At 53.8% G+C, this 11,156-nt stretch overlaps 1 protein-coding gene across 2 annotated transcripts in view; it reads left to right on the top strand.

The window, feature by feature from the left end:
* Positions 1 to 324: 324 nt before the first annotated feature.
* Positions 325 to 11,156, top strand: part of SLC19A1 (solute carrier family 19 member 1) — a 27,464-nt gene continuing 16,632 nt past the window's right edge. The window contains exons 1-3 of one of the 2 annotated variants that reach the window (XM_032392589.1): positions 325 to 1,076; positions 1,154 to 1,346; positions 3,634 to 3,775. In XM_032392589.1, coding sequence (XP_032248480.1) covers positions 488 to 1,076; positions 1,154 to 1,346; positions 3,634 to 3,775 — 924 coding nt within the window. In that variant the 5' untranslated portion in view covers positions 325 to 487. The remainder of the gene's footprint in view (positions 1,077 to 1,153; positions 1,347 to 3,633; positions 3,776 to 11,156) is intronic. The other variant, XR_004297914.1, reaches the window with a different exon arrangement.

Here is an 11,156-nt window from a genome sequence, read left to right as displayed (position 1 = left end):
TCTGCTCTGTGAAGCCTGTTGCCGGAGGCCTTCGCCCCCGGGGCAGCCGCGGCTGGGTTGGCGCGAGCGTAAATCGGTCACGCTGTCAGCGCCAGGAGGAAGCACACCACGTTTCGTCTCGTGAAAGCACACAGACCCGATCGGCACACGTCGCCGTGCCTTTCGGGACCGTTAGCGAGGTGGCCCCGGCGTCGCGTGGGCCGCGTCCTCACCGCGGGGGCCCGCACGGTCCCGAGGGCGCTGAGCCTGGAGGGCCTGGCAGCGCGGGAGGACGCGGCCACCCTGGCGCCGGTGCCGGTGTCACCGGCCTGCTGTCCCACAGGTCACCAACGAGATCACGCCGGTGCTGTCCTACTCCTACCTGGCGGTGCTGGTGCCCGTGTTCCTGCTGACCGACTACCTGCGCTACAAGCCGGTGCTGGTGCTGCAGGGCCTGAGCTACGTGTCCGTGTGGCTCTTGCTGTGCCTGGGCCGCTCCGTGCCGCACATGCAGCTCATGGAGCTCTTCTACGGCGTCACCATGGCCGCCCGCATCGCCTACTCCTCCTACATCTTCTCGCTCGTGCGCCCCGCCCGCTACCAGCGCATGGCCGGCTACTCGCGCGCGGCCACGCTGCTCGGTGTCTTCACCAGCTCCGTGCTGGGCCAGCTGCTCGTCAGCGTGGGCGGGGTGTCCTTCTCCACGCTCAACTACATCTCGCTCGGCCTCCTCGCCTTCAGCCTGCTCCTCGCCCTCTTCCTGAGGCGCCCCAGACGCAGCCTCTTCTTCAACCGCGACGCCCCTGTGTGCCGCGGGGCCGCGCCCTCCGAGCTGGACCGCATGAACCCGGACGCCAAGCCGGGCCGGGCGCTGCTGGGGGCCTGGCGGGACTGGACGCTGGTGCGCATGCTCCGGGAGCTGGGGGACAACCTGCGGTCGCCACAGCTCCGCCTCTGGTCCCTCTGGTGGGTCTTCAACTCGGCCGCCTACTACCTGATCGTCTACTACGTGCACATCCTGTGGAACGTGGTCCACCCCACCACGGACTCCACCTCGGTCTACAACGGGGGGGCGGACGCCGCGTCCACCCTGCTCGGTAGGCCCACGGCTCCACCGACCACGCCCGCCCTGCCCGCCCCCCCAGGACGGCGGTGACGTGTCCTGTCTCCCCAGGTGCCATCACCTCGTTCTCTGCGGGCTTCGTGAAGATCCACTGGGCGCTGTGGGCGAAGCTGGTCATCGCGGGCGTGACGGCGGCGCAGGCCATGCTGGTCTTCCTCATGTACAGCACCAACAACATCTGGCTGTGCTACGTGGCTTTTGTGCTCTTCCGTGGTGCCTACCAGTTCCTGGTGCCCATTGCCACGTGAGTTGACCTGAGTGGGTGGCTGTGGGAGGCCACGGTCTGGGAGGCCACTGAAGTGCCAGAGCCCAGAGCCGGGCAGTGGCGGGCAGCTGGAGGGCACACACCTTCCTCTTGCCGGTTGGGGATGGGCAGACCGTCCGCACATGTACAGAGCCCTCCCTTCCAGAATGTTCTGTGGGGGGCAGAAGGGGTGTGACGCAGTGCTGAGCTCGTTCGGTGGTGTGCGCTCGCTCGTGTCGGGGGGAGCGGTGAACCCAGGGTGCTCTCGTTTGGGCCCAGGTTTCCCGTTGTCCACAGCACAGCCTGTCCTGGCTTCCGTGACCCTGAGCTTGGTGCAGAGCCCGGTCCACGTGCTGTCCCCTCTGCTCCCATGGAGGCTGCTTGGTGTCCGCAGCCTCCAGCCCTTGTGGAGTCCTCCCAGCTCCCTCCTGTTTTCCAGGCCCCAAGCACTGCTGCGGGCCCATCTGGGTGCACGAGGCCTTTCTTGTCCCCTCCCATCGCAGGGCAGTGACGCACGCACGGCCGTGACGCGTGCACGGCCAGGGAGTGACCAGGTGGCCCAGCTTGCCGGCCGCCCGGGGCTGTCCTGGTGCCCTCGCATTCCTCACGCCTCTGGGGACTCCCCTCTCTCTGCCCAAGGATGTCCCCAGAGCTGTCCTCCGGCCCACTTGTGCCTTCCAGAACCTTCTCCAGCCCACGTCCTGCTTGCTGCTAAGATCCTCTGTGTGCTCCTTCGAACTGACCCTTCCACGAAGCTGATGCGACACGTGCTCATACCACACATGCTCACGTCACACGTGTCCACGTTACATGCCCGTAGGGGCCTCCCTCCCCGTGCCTCCCGCACCCAGCAGGTGGGCCTGCTCTGTCACCCTCCGGGGAGGGTGGGAGGCCCTCCTGGTCACCCCGAGTCAGACGTCTGTCCCCACTGCTTCCTGAGCTCAGGCGGCATCCCCAGGCCTGACTCTCCGCTCCCCGTGGCTTCCCTGCTTCCCGCCACACCACACCCTCTCTCAGCTGGCAGACGTCCCAGGAGCATTTTCGTGGCACGCGCCCCCTGTCCCGTCACCAGGACGTAGGCAGGTGTAGAGGAGAGAACAGGTGCCTCCTCCCACCCGAGGCCTCGCTGCTGGCATTCGGGTGTCTGGCCTGACGTGACTCGGAGCTCGTCCCTCTGCCTCCTGCCCTGTCCACTTCGCTGTGGGGCTCACGTCACAACGTGGGCGTAACCGGGCTCTTGCTGATGCCGTGCAGCTGGGCCCCAGCTGACGGGGGTGGTGCGTGTGGTGTTTTCCTACGACAGCCCTGAGATCAACATCCTCTTGCCGACGTTTCTTTCTCCGAATCGGGATGATGGCCTCAAGTGGCTCCCAGAAGGGGCCTGGCCAGGCAGGGCGTGTGCTCTGGAAACGGGGTGTCAGTAGATGGCGGGAAGTGCGTGGTGGCCCTGCAGGCCCACGGGCCTTTCCATAGGGACAGTGGGGCTGGCTCCTCCCTGGTGTGAGTGGCCTGTTTGTTCTGCGGGTTCTCTACTGCGTCAGCCGAATGCGGTCGGAGCCTTGTGCTGTGTCCACTGGCACGGCTCGGTTTGCTCCCGCTCAGGGTTGTGGAGACCATGGGGGACACGAGGAGGGGTGGCGTGGCGTTCTGCCATGCTGGGGACGTGGCCCGGTGTGGGTTTCCCTCGGACCTCTGCCTGACGTGCTCTCTCTCGCTCCGCGTGCTCTCCGGCGGGGGTCACAGAAGCCCGGCGGGTCGGTCTTGCTCCCACCCCAGACCCCAGCACAGCGGAGCCCCTCGGCCTCTGTCATCCTCTTGGAAGGCTTCTTGGGTATGTTTGCTCCTTCACTTTTCAGAGCTCTAGAGTATTTCCTGTTCAGTTACTCATTTTTGGAGGCGCTTTGGGGATTTTAATGGGAATACCTTCACGTGTCCGTTTCTCTGCAGAGGACCGGGAGCTGAGTGCATGGTCACTCCTCGTTTGTCTCACTGTCCCGTTCCTAATTTATGAAGTCTTCAACAAAAAACGACTGTGCTTCTAGAACCCTTCTCACGATGCTCTGCCCTCTCATGAGGATGACCATCTCTGCCCCAGAATTACCAGGAGACGTTTTGAACATCCTCCTGGGGGTGCATCTTGTCCTTAGTCTCGGATTCACAGAGCCTGGGGCGTGTGCCCAGGAGCGGCGGGTGGCCTGGTTGCCGGGAGGGACTTGCCGAGTCCCCTTTGTACTGGGGTGCTTCTCGTTCCCCTGCTGAGTCTCACCTTGGCCGCTTTCCCATTCAGTTTTCAGATCGCGTCTTCTCTCTCTAAAGAGCTTTGTGCCCTGGTCTTCGGAGTCAACACATTCCTTGCCACCATCCTCAAGACCATCATCACTCTCATTGTTTCTGACAAGCGGGGTCTAGGCCTCCCAGTCCACTCACAGGTGAGCCCATTTCAGCCTTGCTGCCTGGGGGACGGGAGCGTCTGGCCACCGGCATCTCCCACTCCATGGGTCTGGGACCACAGGTCCGCACTGGGGGGTGGGGAGTTGTGCGCAGGGTGGGCTGGGCACTTCTGGCCAGACACACAGACTGGAGCGGAGCAGGGAGGGAAGGGGCAGCCGGATGCCCTGTGACCTCTGAGGCCGGCCCCGTGCAGTCCCCTCTGGAGGAGCTCTGACCGGCCCCCGTGCTCCCCACGCTGGCTGATGTCCCAGGAAGCACGGAGGCATGGCTGCGAGCCCTTTCCTTGTGTGGTCGCAGTTCAGTGCCCTCATGTTAGATCTCTGCCCTTCCGTCAACGCCTGTCACACCCAGGCCCCGGCTCACGCGCCAGCTATCTGCTGCATGCAGGACAGGAAAGTCGAGCCGGTGGGGTGCCTGCTGGCTCCTCTCCGGTCCCTCCCCTCGTCCGACCCTGAGGGGGTTCTCGGTGCTTCTGAGCAAAGCTTGAAAGTTCCTGTTGCCTGTGAGGTTGGGGGACATTCACACATGTGACTCTGGGTGGTCTCAGCCACGGCAGGACCTGTCTGGGCCAGCTGGAGTTAGCCAGAGGTCGGGCATGCAGGAGGGACAGTAACCGGGCCCCTGGATCCGTGCCCTCAGCCTGGGGGCTTGCGGCCTCCATCTGCCTGGAGCCCGGACCTCCCTGGGCTTGGTGGGCTCCACAGAGAAGTCCTGACCTCCGTCTGAGGGACCTGAGTTGGCCCTGCCTCGGTGACCGCAGGAGGAGGCGCTGGGCAGGGCAGACCCTCTTGTTTAGAGACTGGCCTGTGGAGTTTGGAAGTGCCCTTGGGGAGAAGGAGGTCTGAACCACGTGCTCATGTCTGCAGGCTTCTGCAGGGCCCCCAGGCTGAGTCTGGGACTGTCCAGTGCGAGCAGGATTGGCAGAGCCCCCCATGTGGATGAGTGTGCACGGGGGGGGGCTGGGGGGGCAGCCTGGGAGTCCCCCCGGAAGCAGGTGGGTGGTTAGTTCGTGATTAGAAATGCTGATGGGATCCACAGGGAAAGTAGCCCCTGCTCATCTTGCTCACTTTCCCTGTTTACAGCCCGTGTATCTCTTCATGTCATCCCAAGTGCTCTTGACCTTAAAATTAAAACAGCAAAAATGGGCATATTTGGGAATGACAAAGAATTGCAATTCAGGACAAGCAAAACCGTAGGCAAGTCTGACCCATAAAGGAGAGGAACAATATTTTATGGGGAAGAAGGAGGAAGTTGGGAGGGGTTGTTTTGAACGGAAGTCCACTGGCGAAAAGCAAGAGTTCAGGGTGATGACGGTTTCTCGGTTTCCCGATGGCCGAGTTTCAGGGGTGGCTGATTTCTTGTAGGGGATTCCGTGAACTTCTGCTGTTGGGGCCTGTCGCGGGTGATTCTCTCCTGCGGAGCGTTCTTCTGTGGGGTCTGTGATTCTTCCTGTGATTGGGGTTGAGTGGCAGGGCCCTCCCAGTCTCCAGACTCCACTTGGCTGACGTTCACCTTCATTAATTCTCACCGTGTTGAGAGGGAGCGGCGGTCAGACTGGAGACTCGTGGGAACCAGGACACAGCAAGTGGGGAGCTGGCCTGGGTTTGCTTGTTTGTTTGTTTTTTTAAAGATTTTATTTATTTGAGAGAGAGACAGAGATAGCAAGGGACAGCATGAGGGGGGAGGAGAGGGAGAAGCAGGGAGCCCAATGCGGGGCTCGACCCCAGGACCCCGGGATCACGACCTGAGCCAAAGGCAGACGCTTAACGACTGAGCCACCCAGGCGCCCTGGGTTTGCTTGTTTTTTAAGTTACGCTATTTTTGAGTAACCATACATTCGTATGCAGTGTTAGAGGTAACCCAGACCCACGCCTCTTCCCACTTTCCCTGCTGGACACGCCCTGCGGGGCAGCGTCCCTCTGGGGGCTGACTTTACACAGGCCAGAGCGAGAAGGCTCCGCCCTCAGGGCCCTGCCCCCGTTGTTCCCGGCCACACCCCTGACCCCAACCCTACCGTCCCTCCACCATTTTTGTGTCTTCTCCTTTCAACAGTGTCACTTAAGTGGAATCGTGGTCTGTCACCTGTGGGGTGGGCTTTCTCACTCAGCCCGCCCCCCTTGAGATCCACGTGGGTCACCGTGCTCATGCGCCCATGTGTGTGTGTGTGTCCGTCCCTCCCACCGCCCGTCACCGTGTCCGTTGGGTGGTGGACACGGCTGGTGTATCTGCTCCCCGTGAAGGACTCGGGGTTGTCCCCAGTTTTTGGCTGTTGTGAATACACGTGCTTTGAATATTGAACGTAGGTCTTCATTTGTCTGGGACGAGTGCCCAGAGGAGCCGATCCTGACCCCCGTGGTGGTTGCGTGGTTTTTAAGGAGCCGCCAAGCTGTTTCCCCGGTGGCTGCCCTGTTTGGCATTTCTGCCGCCAGGTACGAGAAAGCCAGTTGCGCAGATGCTCAGTTTTGGTGTCGTCCCTGTTTTTCACTGAGCGTCTGCCCGGCGTGGGGTGGTGCTTGTTTGTGGTCCCGTTCGCGTCTCCCTGCAGGTGCCAGCGGTGCTCTGCCCTCGTGTGCCGGCTGCACGTGTCCTGGAGAGACGGTCCCTTGCTCTGCTCCGGTTCCTAATTGCATGGCTTGTTTCCTCACTCTTGAGTTTTGAGCATCGTTTGTATGTTGTAGGTCCCAGGTGTTTGTTGGATTTATACTGGACCCTTGAACGACACGGTTTGAACTACATGGGTCCACGTATACATGGACTTTTTCCAACAGATAGAGCGCTATAGATGTGTTTTCTTTATGATTTTCTTAGTATTTTCTGTAGCTTACTGTATTGTAAGAATACGGTATGTAATGTATATATACAGTGTGTTAATGGTGTTACTAGTAGAGCTTCCCGTCAACGGTAAGTTACCAGTAGTTAAGTTTTGCGGGAGTCAGAAGTCACGTGGCACCCCAACCCCTGCATTTTTCAAGGGTCACCTGTATGTGGTTCATACGCATTCTCTGTAACTGTAGCTTGTTCTTCTATCCAGACGGTTTCTGCAGAGCAAAACGTTTTAATTTTGGTGAGGTCTGATTCCTCTGTTTCTCCCTTTATGGGTCTGGGTTTTGGTGCCAAGCGTGAGAACTTTTTGTATAACCCAGGCTCTTGAAGATTTCCCCAATATCTTTTTTAAAGTTTTATAGTTTGGGGGTGCCTGGCTGGCTCAGTTGGAAGAGCATGCGACCCCTTGATCTGGGGGTTGTGAGTTCGAGCCCCACATTGGGTATAGAGACTACTAAAATAAATAAACTTAAAAAACCAAAAAACGTAAATGGGGCACCTGGGTGGCTCAGTTGGTTAAGCCTCCAACTCTTGATTTCAGCTCAGGTCATGATCTCAGGGTCGTGAGATTGAGCCCCACATTGGGCTCTGTGCTGGGTGTGGGACCTGCTTAAGATTCTCTCTCCCTCTGCTCCTTCTCCCCTCTAAATCTAAATCAAAATATGAAAAACAAAAGAAACATGAAGTTTTGCAGTTTTACAGTAAAGTCTGTGATCCATTCTGAGTTGATTTTTTTGTGAGGTGTGAGGTTTCCATCAGGGCTGCTTCTGTCTGTGGACATCCGGTCATTCCCGTACTCTTGTTGAAAAGAGCGTCTTCTCTCTGTTGAATTCCTGCTGTACTTGGGTCAGAATCGAGTGGTGCATGTCTGCGTGAGTCTGTTTCTGGGTCCCCCCCTGCCCTTCTGCCGTCGCTGCAGCGTCCTGCTTTCCAGCCACGTGGGAAGTTCTGAAACTGAGCAGACCGATTCCTTCAGCTTTGAAATGTTTTTTCAGAATTGTTTCAGCTATTTCTTTGCCTTTCCGTGTAAATTTTAGAGTAATTTTGTCTACCTACAAAATTCCTGCTGGGATTTTGCTAGGAGTTGCGGTAAGCCCGTGTCATTTCTGGGAGAATGGACATCTTTACTCTGTCGAGTCTTCTAGGCTGTGAACATGGTGCATCTCTCCACTTATTTAGAACTTTCTTGATTTCTTTCAGCATTTTGTGGTTCTCATCGTACAAGTGTTGTACCTGCTGTGTTAGATTTACACCTGAGTATTTCCTTGTTTTTTCAGCAATTGTGAATGATACTGTATTTTTAATTTTAGTGTCTACATTTGCCCGCTAGGGCCGCCATATCAGAATACCAGAGACCCGGTGGCTTAAGTAGAATTTATTTTTCACAGTCCTGGAAGCTAGAAGTCTGAGATCAAGGTGTGAGCAGGGCTGGTTCCTCCTGAGGAACTCGTGGGTGTGTAGACATCATCTTCTGTGTCCTCACGTGGCCTTTTCTGTGTGTGTGCCATGTCTGGTGCCTCGCTCTCCTTCTAAGGGTACCAGTCCTGTTGGGATAGGGCCCACTGTAAGGACCCCTTTTGACCTTAATCATCTCCTTGAAGGCCTTATCTCCCAATACAGTCACACTGGGGGTGGGGCTTTCACAAGTGAATTTTGGGAGGGACACAATTCACTTCATAGCAGTATCTGTGTGTCTGTCGTGAATATATAGAAATACAGTTGACACTTGAGTGTTAGTCTTTTACAGTCTTGCTGAGGCCATTTATTAGTTCTAGGAGGTTTTGGTTTTTGTATGTTTTATATTTCCTGGTCTTGCCTTCCTGCGGCTGACTCGAACTTTCTCTTTATTATTTCCTTCTACTTGCTTTACATTTATATTGTTCGTCTTTTTCTAGGTTCTTGAGATGGGAGCTTAGATTAATGACGAGACTTCTTTTCTGACATTTGCATTTAGTGCTATGCATTTCCGTCCCAGTACTGCTTTCGCCGCATCCCACAGATTGGTGTGTTGCATTTTCATTTTTGTTCATTCCAGTGTATTTTCTGATCTCTTGAGACTTTCTCTTTGACCTATAATTATTTCAAAGGCTTTTGTTTAGTTTCCAAGTGTTTTGAGATTTTCCTGCATTTTTTTGTTGCTGATTTCTATTTTCAGAGAATACAGTCTATCTGATTTCAGTCCTTTTAAATTGGTTGAGGTTTGTTTTATGGCCCAGGATGTGGTCTGTCTTGTTATATGTTACGTGGACCCTCGAAAGGGCTGTGAATTCTGCTGTTGTTGGGTAGAGTGTTTTATAAATTCCAGTTAGCTCCTGTTATTGATGGTGTTGTTGATTTGTTCTCTATCCTTGTGATTTTTGTCTCGTTCCATTGTCGAGAGAGGGGTGTTGGCATCTCCATCTTTAATTGTGATTTGGCTATTTCTCCTTTCAGTGCCATCATGTTTTTGCTTCACGTTTGTAGCTCTTTTGTTGGTTGCATGTGCCTTGGGAATTGCTGTGTGTGTTTTGATGAATTGAGCTTTTGGTCATTATGGAATGGAATGTCTTTCTCTGCCTCTGGTCATTTTCTTTTCTCTGAAGTCTGCTTTACCTGATATCAACATAACCACTCCTGTTTTCCTTTAATTAATGTTTGTGTGATATATTCTCTTCTATCACTTGTTACCTGACTGTATTGTTATATTTGAATTGAGTTTCTTGTAGACCACATATGGTTGAGTCATGTTTTTTAATCTATTCTGCCAACATCTGTCTTAATAAGTGGTGAATTTAGACCATTTATAGTTAGTGTAACTATCGATGTGTTAGAATTTATGCTGCCATACCATTTTTGCTTTTCTTCTATTGTTTATACATTCTTTAGAATTTTATTCTGGTTTATTTGTTGTGTTTTTTGAGTATATCTCTTAGTGTAGCTTTTTTGATGGTGACTTTATGTGTTAAATGAAGTATGGAAATCTTATCTCCTACTATGTCATTCTACCTTCCACTGTTAGTAGTGCTGTTGTCTTAAGTATTTTCTTTATGTACCAGTACAGCTGCATGAGATAGGGTTCTGACTTTTGCTTTAACTATCAAACATTTAGAAAATTCTAGAGGAGAAGGAAAGTCTTCCATTTACCCATGATTTGGCTCACTGTGTTCTTTCTCTTTCCTATTGGTCCAGGGTTTCTTCTTTATGATTTCCTTTCTGTTTAGAGCATCTCCTTTAAGCCATTCTTTTAGGGTAGGTCTGCTGGTGACAAATTTTTCTCTTTTTCCTTCTTCTGAGAGTGTCTTGATTTCCTTTTCATTTCTAAAGATTCACTGGATATAGGTTTCTACGTTGATAGTTTTTTCTTTTAACTTTGAAAAATGTGTCCCTTCCTTGCGGTCTTCGTGGCTTCTGATGAAAAATCCACTGTTTTTCCCTTAAGGTGCCACTTTTTTCTGACTGCTTTCACGATTTTTTCCTTTTTCTTTGCCTTTTGCTTTCAGAAGTTTAAATACAGTGTGTTGGCCTAGTTTTCTTTGGTTTGTCCAGTTTGTGGTTCCCTCAGTGTCTCAAATCTGTAGGTTTATGTCTCTTACCAAATTTGGGGAGTTTTCGGCCACTATTTCCTGAAGTACTTTTCCAGCCCCAACCTCTTTCTTTTTGTGCGATTCACATGACACAGCGTCACATCTTCTGGGATAAAAGGGAATGAGGCTCTGCTTATGACTTTGTTCTCTGTTCAGACTTGGTGATTTCTGTTGTCCCAGCTTCCAGTTCATTGATTGTTTTCTCTGTCTCATCTGTTCTGCTGTTGAGGCCATTCATTGAGTTTTTAACTTGGTTATGGCATTTTCAGTTCTAACTGTTCTTTATCTTTTCTCCTTCTTTTCTTGGACGTTTTCATCTGTTCCTAGCGTGTTACTGCTTGTTGAAGCATTTTCATCTTGGTGGCTCTAAAGTCTTTCTCTGATAATGTTAACATCTGCGTGATGATTCCGTTAGAGATCATTGTGGTTCAAGGTATGCTGAGTGAGTGACTGAACCCTGGACATTTCAGATATTATGTTACGAGATCTGGATCTAACTGAAACCTTCCAGTGTAACTGGCTTCTCCTGACGCTGCTCTACAGAGGAAGTTGGGAACATGTACCTTGTTACAGCCAGGTAACAGGCTCCCCACTCAGCTCTCCTGACTGAAGGGTGGATTGGGGGGCCCCTCATTACTGCTGGGCGGGGACGGGAGTTCCAGCTCCCCACCTGGCCTCCAGCCTCCCGCAGTTAGGGGCAGGGGTGCTTTGTTATCGCCTCCCACAAGGCCTCCAGTGACACCACTGGGGATGGGGTGTTCTTGCTGCTGGGTGATGGTGAGAGTCCTCACTCTGCAGGCAGGGAGTTGGGGGTTATTATCACCTGGTGAGAGTGAAAGTCCAGGCTTTCTGTGTGGTCCCTACTGCTGTAAACTTTCCAGCTCCCCACTGTGCCTTCATCACCACCACCGGCAGGAGGCATGGCATCTGGCTAGAGTCTGGGGAGTGAGGGTGGGGTCTGGTTAGAGTCTGG

Source organism: Phoca vitulina, unplaced genomic scaffold, assembly GCF_004348235.1.
Source record: "Phoca vitulina isolate PV1807 unplaced genomic scaffold, GSC_HSeal_1.0 scaffold68, whole genome shotgun sequence".
NCBI classification, from domain to species: Eukaryota; Metazoa; Chordata; class Mammalia; order Carnivora; family Phocidae; genus Phoca; species Phoca vitulina.
This window is presented reverse-complemented; position numbering and strand designations above follow the sequence as displayed.